General features: G+C 41.6%; 2 protein-coding genes across 3 annotated transcripts; one reads left to right on the plus strand and one right to left on the minus strand.

Moving 5' to 3' along the window:
- Positions 1 to 436: 436 nt before the first annotated feature.
- Positions 437 to 7,913, minus strand: tbce (tubulin folding cofactor E). 2 transcript variants are annotated; one of them, XM_047577547.1, is made up of 16 exons: positions 7,641 to 7,913; positions 6,505 to 6,589; positions 5,578 to 5,742; positions 4,595 to 4,680; positions 4,310 to 4,409; positions 4,122 to 4,224; positions 3,734 to 3,810; positions 3,493 to 3,585; positions 3,106 to 3,170; positions 2,794 to 2,858; positions 2,470 to 2,622; positions 1,991 to 2,129; positions 1,679 to 1,747; positions 1,536 to 1,595; positions 1,111 to 1,202; positions 437 to 1,044 (listed from the first exon to the last, which is right to left on the minus strand). In XM_047577547.1, the coding sequence occupies exons 1-16, from the start codon at positions 7,753 to 7,755 to the stop codon at positions 949 to 951; spliced, it is 1,563 nt and encodes a 520-aa protein (XP_047433503.1). In that variant the 5' UTR covers positions 7,756 to 7,913; the 3' UTR covers positions 437 to 948. The 2 variants fall into 2 exon arrangements, with proteins under 2 accessions (XP_047433503.1, XP_047433504.1); XM_047577548.1 differs by having other exon boundaries at positions 6,505 to 6,614; positions 7,641 to 7,771.
- An 862-nt stretch (positions 7,914 to 8,775) lies between these two features.
- On the plus strand, positions 8,776 to 16,299 carry rbm34 (RNA binding motif protein 34). The gene is made up of 12 exons (XM_047577561.1): positions 8,776 to 8,971; positions 9,647 to 9,815; positions 10,582 to 10,706; positions 10,795 to 11,014; positions 12,941 to 13,000; positions 13,083 to 13,126; positions 13,278 to 13,361; positions 13,482 to 13,545; positions 13,636 to 13,678; positions 13,808 to 13,926; positions 15,569 to 15,912; positions 15,977 to 16,299. The coding sequence occupies exons 1-11, from the start codon at positions 8,949 to 8,951 to the stop codon at positions 15,896 to 15,898; spliced, it is 1,281 nt and encodes a 426-aa protein (XP_047433517.1). The 5' UTR covers positions 8,776 to 8,948; the 3' UTR covers positions 15,899 to 15,912; positions 15,977 to 16,299.
- The last annotated feature ends 9 nt before the right edge of the window (positions 16,300 to 16,308 follow it).

The raw sequence follows: 16,308 nt of genomic DNA on the forward strand, positions 1-16,308 counted from the left end.
GACAAATCCCTGATTCATAGTTCTCTTTATCAACGTTTGAGACTAAATACATGAAAATCTGCTGACATTTTAGGTAATTTTTCTTCAAGCTGTTTCCGTATATTATTTAATTTTTATAACCCTAATTCCAGTCATTGCATACGGTGCAGGTCACTATCATCTTTAGGTGTGAGGTTGTGGAGAGATGAATTAAAATAGAAAATACAAAGATCCATAATGCAGCACAGACTGAAAACTGATCTCCTGCTGCCATCCAGTGGTTAACATTATATGCATGCATGCATGCATATATATATATATATATATATATGCATATATTTAAACTATTAAAGTAAAGGACCTTTTATTCACATCAGAAAAATGAGGATAAGGCAGCTGCTCTCAGACTAGACCCAATAATCCAGCAAATAAAAACCAAACAGAATTCACAACCCAGTGAAGTGTCATGAGAACTTTTATTTTATTCCTTTAACATTTTAAATAATTCATTAAAGTGAATTCCTGCTTTCCACCATCAGCTCTGAACTGTGAATGTAGAGGAGGAGGAAAATGTTTCAGAGGAAAACATGTCGACATAAACACATAATAAAGTGATGAGACAGAAATGTAACATAACACAACATGAATGTCCAGACAACCTTCACTGGACTCTGACGTCAAACTCTCCTCATTTAAATATCATACATCAGTTAAACCCAAGAATGATGCACACAGAGCATCAGATCTGACAACGACATGATTCATCGTCATCCTCAGGTTTCCTTTTTACTTTCGTCTGTAGCTTTTTATTTTATTTATTTTGCTTCTTCTTCTTTTTCTTCTTCTGCGGAACTGTAAAATCATCTCCTTCAGACGGTGGTTTAAGATGTGCACTAGTGTTGGACAGAAGACTAATCCTAAAGAAGAGCAGCTGATCCACAGACTGAGTCCTCCAGGTTCTGGTCTGGATCAGGACCAGCGGACCAGCACCTGGTCTCCGTCCTCTATGGAGTAAAACTGCAGCGTCTTCAGGTCACTGTCGATGGTGAACTCCATCCCCTCCATCTACGACGAGAACAAAGAACCCATAAGAACTTAAAGCCTGTCTGTACCAGGAGTGAGTTGTGTTACCTTGTGGCTGGTGTAGCTGAGCCTCAGATCTGTAGCCGGGACCTTCAGGAGTCTGTAGAGGAGCCCCTTCACCTTCTGGATCTCCATGGTGGCTGCACAACAGACACAGACACAAACAAACCAGGTACACATCATCAGTTCACTTCTACCCTGGAAACACGTGAGAAGTTTGGTCCAAAAAAACCAAACTCGTTCATCTAAGTTCTTCATAAATGTATTTCCTGGAATGAATCCTTCCTCGTTTCTCTTTAAAATCTCAGAAACTCTGATTTTTATTTCATCTGAAGACGACATTAACGTCTTTAGTGTCAGTTTGACTGAATGTTGTAATTAAAACTCTAAACTAAAACTGAATCACAGTTTTTTACGAGGGCGGAACAATCGTCTCTTTCAAACTCAAACTCCTGGAGCTCTGGAGTTTTTACCTGGGAGTTTTTTCTCAATCAGTTTCCGGGAAGAATCATCAGGAAACACAAAGGAAACCTCTGGAGAGGAGAAAAAGGTCACAAGTTAAATCTCACAGTAGATCAGAGTTTCGGTCAGAGCAGGAGGACGGAGTGGGACTCACTCAACAGCTGATTCTTCAGGGCAAACGGCTCCTGCTTCCTCAGCTCACCTTCCTCTGGAGCCCCGTACTCTGGAGAACACAAATACCACTTCACTGACATCATCAGTTTAAAGCCCATGATCATTTACACAGAACTACAGTAATGAAACTGTCCTCTACTCGGTGGAGATGACAGTGTGCAGCAGCTAAACCCAGAGTTAATCACATCAGCTGTTAAATAACAGAGTCAACGAGTGAAGAAAAATGCTGAGCTTCATAGAAAGTTGAAACAAAGTGGAGGCGCCACATTTTCTTCAGAGCTGAGTGACTCACTGTCGATGAGCTTCTGGTAACGAGGGTGTTGGCAGGTGAACTCGTCACTGGCTTGACTCCGCCCACCGGCCTTTAGCCACTCCTCCCCAAACATCTTGATGTAGTCTAGCTCCGCCCCCCTTCTTTCCTCAGGCTGGATCTGAAGGAGACCAAGGAGTTAATTTAGAGAAACCTGCACTAAGATCTGAGCCCTGGAACCAACTGAGGAGTAAAAACGTAGCTCAACACTTTAATTAGTTGATTCTACTTCAGATTTGTTTCTGGTTTAGTTTGGTCAATAACTGGAGGCCGACGCAGACCGAGCAACAGCATCAGGTCAATGTTTACATAAATATCCTTTAAAAACTTTCACTTCTTAAGAAAAATCAGTAATTTGGACATAAAACGACAGAGCTTCTGACCTGTACTGCAGCCTCCAGCCACCAGGGGGAGCTCTACTAGCTTCCCTTTAGAGGAGCTGTTCCATGTTCATGTCTCACCTCACAGTTGTTCAGGACGACCAGCTGCCCCAGTTTAGCCACCAGCATCTGATTGGCTGTTTTGGGATTCCCGTCACTGCTCACCAGTCTGTTGCCACGACACGAAAACTGAACCAGACTGGGAAGTTTGGCCAGTTCGTCCACCACACTCCACTGAGAGAGAGAGGGAGAGGTGCTATTATTAGCATTAGCCCCAGCTAGCCAGTTCATACAGGTATGGGAAGCTTTATTATTCTACAGTCCTCACAATTAATGTAAGACAGAAATAAATAGAAATAAATGGGAGTAAAATCCGATAAAAGCAGTTTATAGTTTAACGCTGACCTCAGTGATGTTGTTGTGATCCAGGTTGAGATTCTTCAGAGCTGGAAACATGACGGTTTGAGAACCTACAAAGAAAAGTGTCTGAACTTAAAACGCTTTAAAAATAAGACTTAATTTCGCTGTTTATTTATCCCACGTACGGAAAGTTTCCTTCTGACAGCAGCAAGGACTTAAACAAGAATGTAAATGGAAAATAGAGACATCAAGACATTCTGCATGTGGAGCAGGAGTATAATTTATAATATGATACGATGATTAGACTGTGAGGTGGTTTGTCATAAACCAGAGTTATAACTGCAGATGTGATTTTACCAGGAGCAGCGTCGTGGAACCGGATCTCAGAAAGTCCCGTCCTGGACAAGTTCAGCTGCTCGAGGCTGAAATAAAACAACAAACACTTAAAGTCTTCATGTCATTAATGTGTTAACTATAAAAGTTAATTAATGCTTCTGATCTGAAAACATTTAACTGGATTAATCCAAACGTCTTTATGTGAAATGAAATGTGATTAATAAGATTAATAATTAATGCTATTTAATCGAGATTAATCTAAATGAATCCACAGCAACTCTGAGATTAATCTGATCATAATTTACTATAATAACATTTTCCTGTTTTTAAACAGCTGAAGTCATTGTAAAGTGAGAGCATTAGTGCATTAAACGTTAATTAAATGTTAGAATCATTCAGGAGCTGTACCTGGACAGAGTGGACAGACTGAGGACGCTGTCCTGCACTAAAGGATTACTGGACAGGTCGAGACACCTCAGAGACTGCAGGACGTCCTCCGGCCTGAAAACAAAATAATAAGATAAATAAATAAAATAAAAACACAGGAACATCAGAGACATAAGAGAATTAAACTGAAATGGACTAAAAGAGGTGAAGAGGAGGACAGACTGAGGACAGACTGAGGACAGACTGAGGACATCACCATCACCTCTGCAGCTCTGAGATGTTGTTTCCTTCTAGACGCAGATCTTCCACCTGTGGCCACATGGGGGCGCTCTCCAGGACCTGAGCAGACGACCGAGAACAGGGTGAACAGATGTAGAGGAAAATAAAAACATTAAAAATGTCTTAAATTATGTTATATCTAATCTCACGTCTCCTGATAAAGAGCTTCTCTCCAGTCGTTGCTGTAACGTGATTTGTAAAGGTTTTGTTCCTTCTGCTATTCAGCTTTTAAACACAGACTATGAATTTACTGGATCTGTGTGGTTGCCTGAGTGTCTGTGATGCTGGTTTTAAGCTGATAAAGTTACTGCTGATGTTGGGATGAATAGAGTCGGATGTGACAGTGTTTGCAGAGCTGCAGCTCTGTGTACCTGTGTCCAGGTGAGCTGGCAGCAGTTGAGGACGAGGACTTTGAGGCTGGTGAAGGCGTGTCGGTGTCTCCACGGCTCCGGAGCTAAACTCAGTCTGTTGTTGCTAGAAATGAAAAAGAAAGGTTTACTGGACGTAAAGGTTAAAGGTTAAAGGTTAAAGGTTAAAGGAGCTGCAGACGAAGCGTCACCTGAGCTGGAGTCCCTCCAGTTTGTCCAGCTGCTCGGTGATGGCGGCTACATCCTCCCACGAGGACACGAGAGTCCCACTCAGGTCCAACCACTGAACGTCTGACCGCAGCTGTTCAGGTCTCAACGTTTCATTTCAATGAGCCTCACGGTCTCAGGCATTTTATACAGAAACCTACAAGTTAAAACGTCTTTGCTGCAAACTGGAGGCGGAGTTCCTCCCTGACAAGAGCCTCCGAGGAATGAAAGGCTGATTAAGGCCTCGTGTAAAGTCTGTACAAAGATACTGGGCGTTGTTTTCCTGATTTCTCCTTCAGCTCCTGGACCGTTCACCTCACTCAGGTTCAACAGCACCGAAGGAAGAGTCTCAAAGCTGCAGAGACACGGACACAACGTGGTCCAGGATTAGTGCTCGGACAGAGCAGAAATACAGGAAGATAAAATATAAAGAAAAATGTAGTAAAATAAAATAAATATAAAATGAAAACTAAAATATAAGTAAAATAAAAATCAAATATAAGTAAAATAAAAATCAAATATAAGAAAAAATATAGTAAAATAAAATAAAATGAAATAAAATAAAATGTAAGTAATAATATAGTAAAATAAAATAAATATAAAATGAAAACTAAAATATAAGTAAAATAAAAGTCAAATATAAGTAAAAATATAGTAAAATAAAATAAAATCAAATGTAAGTAATAATGTAGTAAAATAAAATAAATATAAAATGAAAACTAAAATATAAGTAAAATAAAAGTCAAATATAAGTAAAAATATAGTAAAATAAAATAAAATGTAAGTAATAATGTAGTAAAATAAATATAAAATGAAAACTAAAATATAAGTAAAATAAAAGTCAAATATAAGTAAAAATATAGTAAAATAAAATAAAATGTAAGTAATAATGTAGTAAAATAAAATAAATATAAAATGAAAACTAAAATATAAGTAAAATAAAAATCAAATATAGGTTAAAGTGTAAAAAAAAAAAAATCAAATACTAGAAAAAATATTGTAAAATAAAATAAAATAAAATAAAATAAATGTAAAAATGTACTAATACAAAAATTAAATAAAAAATAGGTAAAAATCTAGTAAAATAAAATACAAATAAAATATAAGCACAACTCTAGAGACAGAACTTGGACCAGTGGTCGCCACGGAGACCACTTCCTGGACCAGTGGTCGCCATGGAGACCACGGACAGCGGCCTACAAAGTGACCTCCACGCTCCCTGAACCGAGCGAACAGCCGACGGGCGTCGTACCTTCGCTCCTCCACCGCCCACCACTCCAGCTTCTTAGAGAAGATGGAGACCTCCTCACTCAGCACCTCCTCCGCATCCGTCCTGTAAACCTGTCGCACGGCCGTCACGTAGTCGACCCCGAAGCTCGCCTTCGCTGGACGGATGAAAGAACCTCCCTTAGGATGCCTGAGAGACGCAGCGTTTATTATTCCTACTGAGTCACACCAGCGTTTATAGGTGGAGCTTCAGAGCTCCAGCTCTAACTGACTCAATATATCACAGCTTATAAAAGTCAACTCATCATTCAACACACAGGCAGGACTGAAACGACAGCTAAACAAAAAATATAAACAAAATGTGCAAATGTTGAAAATGCAGTCTTACTTTTGATGACGAAACACTTTTAATTTCTCATAAAGCTCATTCCAGATCTGCGTTCCTCTGCACATGATACTAAAACTAGTGCCGTACCCACTCACCTGGTATCTCAGGTTTTCCTGTTTCTGTCCCTGGTGGTTTGAGTGCGATACGAAGGACGACTGGACTGATACATAGTCTATGGTTTGATTTACGGACAGTCTGGGACATTATACGAGTATTCTAGAGGTAAATGTAACGGAGAGCATGATAACAGGGGCATTCAACTCTATGATGCTCCTCTAATCGCGTTAGTTCACTTTCTTCCTGAACTCCGCTCAAAATGGGTTTAAACTGAGAATAAAATATAAGTAAAAATGGATTAATATAAAAATCTACTTCCTGAACTCTTTAATGGCTCAAATGTATTTATTTTATTTTATTTTTTTTTAAAAAAGATCAGAAAATGAAAAAGTGAGTAAGCGTAGACGTCATTTACAATTTACCGCATGTTATAAGATGCTAATAATTTACCGTAATGATCGGCTGTAAAGGGCAACAGAAAGCGTTACGGTAATCTGGCAGGATTACCTGCAGGTGAAGTACTTCACTCCTTCGTGGCTGCCGTCGTGTTTTCCTCTCTCTGGGTCGTCCCACTCCACACCGAGCCACAGGCCTGAGGACACATACGGACACATGTTCTACGCATCATATCATCGTCTGTTCACTGGGAGAGGAAAGAAATGACCTCAAATGAAGCTGCATCCTGGGGAACATGAACTCACTGAACTCAGGCTGGACAAACTCGACCATTATTGCTTTAAATTGATTCAGTCTGAGAGGAGTTGGATCTGGGCTGTTTGATCTCTAACGTCACGGCCGTGTCCAGAATGTCTCTGCTGAACTCTGCTTATAAAGGTTGTGATGATGACAGGTGAGTTCTCTGGTGTCCTGCTGGGGGGACAGAGGGGACAGAGGGGACGCCCCCCAGCCTTTTAGCCTCACACCATATTCAGACAGATCATATGGAGACGATCTCTGTCCTCCTGAAGGGACACTTCCAGTGTCTCCATCTTGAATTATTTCAGTTAAAAAACGTTCTGCACATTTAAGGTGAATGGAGCCTGTAATGGTAAATTAATTATTATTAATTAATTAATGTATTATTTTATATTATTGAGCCTATTGTGCTTTATTCTGTGTACAGGCCTCACATGTGTCTGTTCATTTAAATACTGATCTGTCCTGTATTTATGTGTGTGTTGTATAATATGCTGTGATTCTGTTCTTTCTGTCCGTCTGTCTCTGTGGGACTTCAGTTTACTGGCTTTGATTTATTCTTATTCAATAAAGAAACATCACGTTACTGTTTGACGTGTATTTGTATTTCTATGGCATTTGTGGTGCCTGAGATTAAACAGATCCTGGACCTTCTCCTGGTCTGGAGCAGGATAACTCCACGGGATAAATCTCCATGGTAACTCATGTCAGAACATATCCCGCTTTTGTGCGACCAGACCGAGGATCAGTTCGTCCAGGTTGATCAACATGTCCTGGTTTTTGTGCAGCGGGGAAATAAAATGAGCATTAAATAAATAAGGCTCCTAAGCAGCAGCTGCCTCACGTTAATAATAATGTGTTTAGTGGTGGAACCACAATCTACCGACTCGGTTTAGACTCATCTCTGGATGAACTTTCTGTTTTCTGACGCATTGTCCGGGTCTTACCTGCAGTCGGTGGGACCGGGCCGAGGTACCGCACCGTGGCCCGGTCCCCGTTGCAGGACACCCGCCTCCCCATCACCTCCTCCGGCTTCTGCGGCTCCATCTGGTCGGTCCCCATCGGAGAAAAGAGGCGACGGAGAAAAGAGCGTTAAGCTGATTAAAAAGCGGGTATTTATTTTCCTTTAACGCGCATCATGTGATAAAATGACAAATTAAAGTAAAGTCATGTCCCACTTTACGTTGTCTCTTCCTGTCTGGTGCCCGGAAGTGACACATTTAAACGCCGCACCCCGTTCGCCTACAACTTCCGTTCTAAGTAAAACAAAACAACTCAAATTAGTTTAGTGGATATATAAAGTATAATTTACATATTCTATTTTATTTTATTTTATTTTATTTTATTTTATTTTATTTTATTTTATTTTATTTTACTTTATTTTATTTATTGTTTATCTCTTTTTCTTAAAAACCCAGAAACTGCGAACATGTGGTTGGATTACTATTGCACGTCTACTTGTGTGCTTACGGCACAGATAAAAAACAACAACAACAAAAAACAAACAACAACAAAACCACACTATAGTGGTTCAAGTCATTTTATTGTATAATTTTGAAGAAAACCAGTGAAAAAATGACCCAACCTGAAATCCTTATATTCAGATCGTCCTAAAATCCTTTCATTCGTAGGTTTACTAAAAGTTTGTGTTTGTGTGTGTGTGTGTGTGTGTGTGTGTGTGTGTGTGTGTGTGTGTGTGTGTGTGTGTATGTGTGTGTGTATTGCAAATACCATTATTGTAAAATAACAATGCTAATATTTGAAATCAAGTGTTATCAGTAACGTGATTAGAATACTAATAAATAAGCCAGAAATGGTAGATGATAAATAATAAATAATACCAAATATATTAATAATTAATAATAACGAATTATTAATTAAGTTGTACATTAGCAGTCAGGATCACCGTGAACAAGAATCAAGACTAAAGTTTAGCAAACCTATGAATGAAAACGGATTTTTGATCATTTATTTAATGTTAATTTGTTTCTATACCGTAAATACACAGGCAGACGCGCAAAAAAAAGTGCGACGTGTAGGAACGTTTGCGCCGCTGGGGCCTTGTTCCCTGTCGGACTTATATGACTGAAGGGCTGGAGAGAAACGTGTGGATTTTCCTCTAACTAACATGGTATTTGGAGTTTAAATCGTGGGGATATATCTACACGCCGCAGTAATTCCTCACAAATTAATTAGTTTTAGTTAATTTAAGGCCGCTCCGCTCCGGGAGAGGCCGCGATAATCCAGCAGGAACCATGAAGAAGAAAGTTAAACAGAGGTTTGTTTACACGCTTTATCATTTCTAAAATTTCTTAAATTAAGGATTTATCTTGATGAGACCAGAGCTGGAACCTGTTATATTTAAGTAAAGTTGGTCCAGAACCAGATTCTGTTTCAGACTCTAAATAAACTCGAAGACATTCTTTAAAAATAACATCAATGATGTGAACAGAAACATTTCTTAGCTGGTTCATCTTTAGTCCTCCAGTATCAGTTGTTTCAGCTCTTTACTCAAAATCAACATGACAGATAGATAGACAGATAGATAGATAGATAGATAGATAGATAGACAGACAGACAGACAGACAGACAGATAGATAAGCAATGCACAGCGTCTTATACGTAATGTATAAGAAACACCTAAAATAAATAATGAAAAAAACAAAAAAATCTATTTACACAATATTTAGAAGGATAATTAAATGATTGAAGATTTTTTTTTTTAAATTGCAATGAAATTAAATTAAGTTACAACCAGTTATTTTTTTTAAATATTCAGTCATTTTATTATTCTTGTAAATATTGTGTAAATACATTTTTTTCGTCTCCTTTAAAATAAACTTAGAATAAAATGGCCTGTAGTTATTTCTGGTCCCTGCACAGAGTTCCTCCGTCTTCAAACTAACTTTAGTTTATTTCTGATGCTGTAAACGTTTTATTTGTGCGTTCCCAGTGGAGAAGCACCTGTGGGGGGGCGCTCAGCCGACTACGTGGTGGGTCAGGTGTGTGGAAGTTTGTTCCAGGAGAAATCTGCATCGTCCTCGTCCTCGTCCGGGTCTCTGTCGGCTTTATTCAGCGTCACGGCCCCGGCAGCACCGCTCCTCTTCCAGCCTCCGCCCCAGGTAAATCCAGCCTTCAGCTCTTTTTTAATCTGATTTTAAGTCAAAAGCAGCTGGTGCAGAGTTTCATCCTCACTAGTAACGAGCCGTGATCTCACCATAGTGTCACCACATGACAGCAGATACTAACAGAGAATTCATACCAAGACTAATATATCAACATGTTAGGAATTTAGTTTTCAGAAGCAAAATCTAGTTGAAATCTGTTCATCGTTGGAGGCTTTTAAATCCAGAATAACTCCAGAAGATTTTATATATAACTTTTATGATTTGTTTTGCACAGTTTCAATCATAGATGAAATAAATAATGATAATAATAGAGAAGATATCAGAGTTCCTTTTCTTTTTTCCTGATGCAGCTCAGTGGGCGTGAAACACAACTTTATGAATTAAAACCAAAAAAATAAATGGAAACCTCTTTTTTTATTCTGTGTAAAACAAAAAAGAGAAAGCTGATGTTAGAGTTCTTCTTTTCTTTAACGTGACTTTAAATAATAAATAAGAATAAAAGTCAAAAACAAACTAAACAAAAGACTGTCAGACGCGTATTAACGTCCCCTTTTAAAAGGAATGATGTGGACTGTAAAACTCTTCTTAAACCCAGGTTTGTTTCTATTTATGGGATAATTCTTCTCACTGCAACGTTTGTGTCTTAGAAAATCTCAAAGTTAAAGCTCCCGCTCATTAATTCAGCTCAAATCAACTGGACGATGAAAAGGAAAACGTCACCGTCACCTTTAACTAAAATGTTGTTGTTGTTGTTGTTCAGAGGAAACCTGAGGCTCAGAAGGAAAGTCCACAGGTCAAAGGTCGACCTGCTGCTGGAGGTGAGGAGAAGAAGAAGAAGAAACCGACCAAGAATAAATCAGCCGCCGACCAGAAGCTGGAGAACAGGTTCAGACGGGGCCACTTTGATTTTCCTCCACGTGCGTTGGTCTGATTCTATTCAGCCTGGTCTCCTCTGTGTCTGTGTCTGTATCAGGGAGAGCGCTTTGCAGGAGGCCGACGAGGACGAGCGAGGCCACCAGACGTCCGCCGCGGACAAGAAGAGGAAGAGGAAGGCGTCGGAGCTGGGCCGAGACCACGACACAGAGCACTGGGTGATGAAGAGGCAGCGGAGGAAGGCCGGCCGAGAGGAGGAGGCCCAGAAGAGGAGGAGGACCGTGTTCGTGGGCAACCTGCCCTCCAGCTGCACCAAGAAGGTTTTCATTTAACCGCATCTTCACATCCAGCAGCACCACAGGAAACAGTCAGAGATCCACCAGAGATCCACCAGAGATCCAATAGAGATCCAATAGAGATCCAATAGAGATCCACCAGAGATCCACCAGAGATCCACCAGAGATCCACCAGAGATCCACCAGAGATCCAATACACATCCACCAGAGATCCAATAGAGATCCAATAGAGATCCAATAGAGATCCACCAGAGATCCACCAGAGATCCAATAGAGATCCACCAGAGATCCACCAGAGATCCAATAGAGATCCAATAGAGATCCAATAGAGATCCAATAGAGATCCACCAGAGATCCACCAGAGATCCACCCGAGATCCACCCGAGATCCAATAGAGATCCACCAGAGATCCACCAGAGATCCAATAGAAATCCAATAGAAATCCACCCGAGATCCACCCGAGATCCACCCGAGATCCACCCGAGATCCACCCGAGATCCACCCGAGATCCACCCGAGATCCACCCGAGATCCACCAGAGATCCACCAGAGATCCAATAGAGATCCAATAGAGATCCAATAGAGATCCACCAGAGATCCACCAGAGATCCACCAGAGATCCACCAGAGATCCACTAGAGATCCACCAGAGATCTAATAGAGATCCACCAAGGATCCACAAAGGAGATCCACCAGAGATCTAATAGAGATCCACCAGAGATCCAATAGAGATCCACCAGAGATCCACAAAGGAGATCCACCAGAGATCCAATAGAAATCCACCAGAGATCTGATAGAGATCTGATAGAGATCTGATAGAGATCTGATAGAGATCTGATAGAGATCTGATAGAGATCTGATAGAGATCCGATAGAGATCTAATAGAGATCTAATAGAGATCTAATAGAGATCTAATAGAGATCCACCAGAGATCTGATAGAGATCCGATAGAGATCCACCAGAGATCCACCAGAGATCCACCAGAGATCCAATAGAGATCCACCAGAGATCCACCAGAGATCCACCAGAGATCCACCAGAGATCTAATAGAGATCCAATAGAGATCCAAAAGAGATCCACCAGATATCCAATAGAGATCCAATAGAGATCCAATAGAGATCCACCAGAGATCCAATAGAGATCCACCAGAGATCCACCAGAGATCCACCAGAGATCCAATAGAGATCCAATAGAGATCCAATAAAGATCCACCAGAGATCCAATAGAGATCCACCAGAGATCCAATAGAGATCCACCAGAGATCCACCATAGGTCCAATAGAGATCCAATAGAGATCCAATAGAGATCCACCAGAGATCCACCGGAGATCCAATAGAGATCCACCAGAGATCCACCAGAGTCAGACGACTCCACTGATCCTTCCAGGAAATAGTCAGATACAAATAGAATAAGAAATAAGATGCGTGAAAAACAAATATTCACAGTTTAACAGAGATGAAATAATTAGAAATAAATTCTAACGTGAGATTTGTTTAACCTCTGGAATATTGTTCCTCCATAAAAGAGCTGAACCCTGGTCCTGGTTCCACGAGGTCCTGAGATAGACCTGGTCCACAGAGAACCAGACTCTCTGTCTCTTGTCTCTTGTCTCGTCCTGAAGACGTTTAATGAGTCAAAGTGTGGACAGATGTTAGAGAGCAGAGACTCATTCACCCATTCAGACCAGGATGAACCCATGTGTTCGTCTGCTTTAAACAGTGAAGTTTTAAAATATATAAGATATTATTAATTCAGAATGTGTAAAGTGTCTAAAGCGCCAGAAAACTGTTGATTCACTGAGCTTTTATTGAGGATGTTGATTTAAATTTGTGTCTGCATTAACTCAACTTTATTTAAACAACAGCTGAGACAAAGCAGTGAACATTGATAAAATAAGACATAACAATATAAATATATATAAATATAGGACGTATTTCCTCTGTTCTCCTCAGACCCTTCGCAGCCTCTTCAGGGACAAAGGATCCATCGAATCGATCCGGTTTCGCTCGGTGGTGAGAAAACAAACTACAGCTGCAGCTCTCGGCCTCCGACGGCTTTTAATTTTCTTTAATTCGCTCTGTTTCATCTCCTCAGGTCAGAGAAGATTCCTCGGTGTCTCGCAAAGTCGCAGCTATAAAGTGCGTCCGCTCACAAATGATTTTACTTCACAGTAAATGAATAAAGTGATTTTGAGGCGTCGACAGAGACTTAAACGTTTTTTATTTCATTTTAATTCCTCTCTGTTACATCGAAGCCTCTGATTAAAAACATTTTGTTTTGACTTCACAGACGTACAGTTCATCCCAAGAGGCAAAGCTTGAACGCGTACGTGGTTTTTAAAGAGGAGGAGGGAGTGGACAGAGCCCTGGAGAGGTAGGACGAGGACGAGGACGAGGACGGGGACGGGGACGATGTGGTTCTTTTCATTCGTGTTTTATTTTCTTGTTCTTCTTCAGTTCATTTGACCTTCTTTTCTTCGGTTGGTCGCGACAGGAACGGGATGGAGATCGAGAAGGACTTTCACATCCGCGTGGACAGAGTGACCGACGGCTCATCTGTGAGTTTCTCCACATTTAATAAACACATGAATGAAGCTGTTAAACCAGTCGTCTGCCTGTTTCTGATGAGGAATCCTCTGCTTTTCCAGCACGATCACAAGCGCTCAGTGTTCGTGGGGAATCTGTCGTTTGGTGAGTTTCTACAGACGCTCCATCAATAATTAGATCAAAACAGACGAGAGGCTGTAAGAAGGTTTGAAGCTGAGTGTGTGTGTGTGTGTGTGTGTGTGTGTGTGTGTCTGTGTGTGTGTGTGTCTGCAGAGATCAACGAACACGTCTTCAGGGATCACTTCCAGGAGTGTGGGAAGGTGGAGGCGGTTCGACTGATCCGGGACAAGAACTCTGGGCTGGGGAAAGGATTCGGCTACGTCCTGTTTGAGGTATGCGGACAACAAGGGGTCACCAGGGGTCGTTACCAGGGGTTACCAGGGTTCACCAGGGTTCACCAGGGGTCACCAGGGGTCGTCACCAGGGGTCGTTACCAGGGGTTACCAGGGGTCGTTACCAGAGGTTACCAGGGGTCGTTACCAGGGGTTACCAGGGGTCGTTACCATGTGTCACCAGGGGTCGTCACCAGGGGTCGTCACCAGGGGTCGTCACCAGGGGTTACCAGGGGTCATTACCAGGGGTCACCAGGGGTCATTACCAGGGGTCACCAGGGGTTACCAGGGGTTGTTACCAGGGGTTACCAGGGGTTACCAGGGGTCGTTACCAGGGGTCATTACCAGGGGTCACCAGGGGTCACCAGGGGTCGTTACCAGGGGTTACCAGGGGTCGTTACCAGGGGTTACCAGGGGTCGTTACCAGGGGTCGTTACCAGGGGTCGTTACCAGGGGTCGTTACCAGGGGTCACCAGGGGTCGTTACCAGGGGTCACCAGGGGTCGTTACCAGGGGTCGTTACCAGGGGTCACCAGGGGTCGTTACCAAGGGTTACCAGGGGTCGTTACCAGGGGTCATTACCAGGGGTCACCAGGGGTCGTTACCAGGGGTTACCAGGGGTCGTTACCAAGGGTTACCAGGGGTCGTTACCAGGGGTCGTTACCAGGGGTCACCAGGGGTCGTTACCAGGGGTCACCAGGGGTCGTTACCAGGGGTCGTTACCAGGGGTCACCAGGGGTCGTTACCAAGGGTCGTTACCAGGGGTCGTTACCAGGGGTCGTTATCCAGGGTCACCACTGGGGCTAAAGAGACTGAAACCAAAAAAACTGTTAAAAAAAGTTTTTAAAAGTGCCTGTTATTTATGAATTAAAAGAAAATTGAAACCTTTCTTTTATTCTCTAGTCTAAACCAAAAATGAGAAAGTTGATATTAGAGTTAATTTTCTTTCTTTTCTTTAACGTGAATTCAAATAATAATAATAATATTAATAATAATAATAATGATAAGACCTGAATGCATGAATGAGAGGTTTATTGCTAATATGTAAATAAGGCAATACCATTTAAAGAACATTTAAATAAGACTATTATTAACACAGTTATAGCAAATAATAAGGAACATGCAAAATACATATTCAAACCATTTGTAGTTTAATTTACAAACTCTTAGATTTAAAAGAGAAACACACACGTCTAAACAGAAAGGAAAAATAAAATGAATAAATAAATAATGAAATCAAACATAATTTCCAAAAGAAATGCTGTGAGCTGCAGAAACTAATCGAACCAACGTGAATCATCTTCAATTCAGATTTGTTTTCAACTTAGAAGATAATTCTTGTGTTAGAGCATTCGATTCACTGTCAGTGTTTTGCTCCTAAATGATCTTAAATGATCTTAATTCCAACTCATTGTTTCGATTTTCTTCCTGTTTCTTAGTTGAGTTGATGCTTAAAATAAAAACCAGGAGACTCGTGAAGGTTTCAGACGAACAGACGAGTGAAACGACTGTCGAGTATTTTCATTCTTCTGAAAATGATCAGATTTAATTCACTGACTTAGTGATTTAGTTACTGACTTATTATAAGACAATATGTTTTTATTTTCCTCTTTTCTAATTTAACCATCATGAACCCCCTGCAGAGCGCTGACTCGGTGCAGCTGGCCCTGGAGCTGGACGGCTCTAAGCTGGAGGGCCGCTCGGTCCGGGTGAAGAGGTCGGTGAAGAAGGAGACGGAGAAGAAGAAAAGTAACGGTAAAGGACCAACGGGGAGGACGGGAAGGAGCCCGGCTAAGGGGGGTCCGGGCCGGGAGAGGGGGGCCGGCCCGGGGGGGTTCAAATCCCAGAAGAAGTTCACAGGAAGCTCCGGCTCGTTCCGAGGAGAGATGGTCGATCCAAACACAAAGGATAAAAAGAAAGGACTGAAGAAGAAGAAGAAGAAACCGAAGCCGAGTAAATCCATTCACATCTGAGGACGGGAGGACGGGGGGACAGTGGGACAGGAGGACGGGAGGACGGGGGGACGGGGGGACGGTGGGACAGGAGGTCGTGAGGACGGGACTCTGAAACCAGAAGTTTAGTCCCCGGACGTTAACACGTTGTCTTATTGTCGAGTTGTGTTCAGGTTGATCTTGTCGTTTGTTAAAACACAGATTCACCTTCAGAATCTGCAGAATGACTCGGTGGACGACGTGACTCTGAGTCTGTGGTTTAAAGGTTAAAGGGCGTCTCAACAGGTTCAAAGGGTGGTTTTAGATTTCATTCTTTCATTGTGTTGACATTAGACGAACTGGACATTGGCTTTAACGCAGTAATTACACAATAATTCCTTCTTGAAATGAATCACCTCTAAATAAAGACCCAGATAAATCCCGACGTGTCT

Source organism: Mugil cephalus, chromosome 2 (genome assembly GCF_022458985.1).
Source record: "Mugil cephalus isolate CIBA_MC_2020 chromosome 2, CIBA_Mcephalus_1.1, whole genome shotgun sequence".
Lineage (NCBI taxonomy): Eukaryota > Metazoa > Chordata > Actinopteri > Mugiliformes > Mugilidae > Mugil > Mugil cephalus.

What these genes read in the sequence shown, in the direction of transcription:
- tbce (XM_047577547.1), bottom strand. Translation starts at nt 7,755, where the DNA reads ATGGGGACCGACCAGATGGAGCCGCAGAAGCCGGAGGAGGTGATGGGG. An exon ending in AGTCTGTCCACTCTGTCCAG is followed by an intron (nt 3,171 to 3,492) that starts GTACAGCTCCTG and finishes GTTTTATTTCAG; the next exon opens with CCTCGAGCAGCTGAACTTGT. An exon ending in TCGTCCTGAACAACTGTGAG is followed by an intron (nt 2,130 to 2,469) that starts GTGAGACATGAA and finishes GGTCTCCTTCAG; the next exon opens with ATCCAGCCTGAGGAAAGAAG.
- rbm34 (XM_047577561.1), top strand. Translation starts at nt 8,949, where the DNA reads ATGAAGAAGAAAGTTAAACAGAG. An exon ending in AAGAAGAAAGTTAAACAGAG is followed by an intron (nt 8,972 to 9,646) that starts GTTTGTTTACAC and finishes GTGCGTTCCCAG; the next exon opens with TGGAGAAGCACCTGTGGGGG. An exon ending in TCGGCTACGTCCTGTTTGAG is followed by an intron (nt 13,927 to 15,568) that starts GTATGCGGACAA and finishes AACCCCCTGCAG; the next exon opens with AGCGCTGACTCGGTGCAGCT.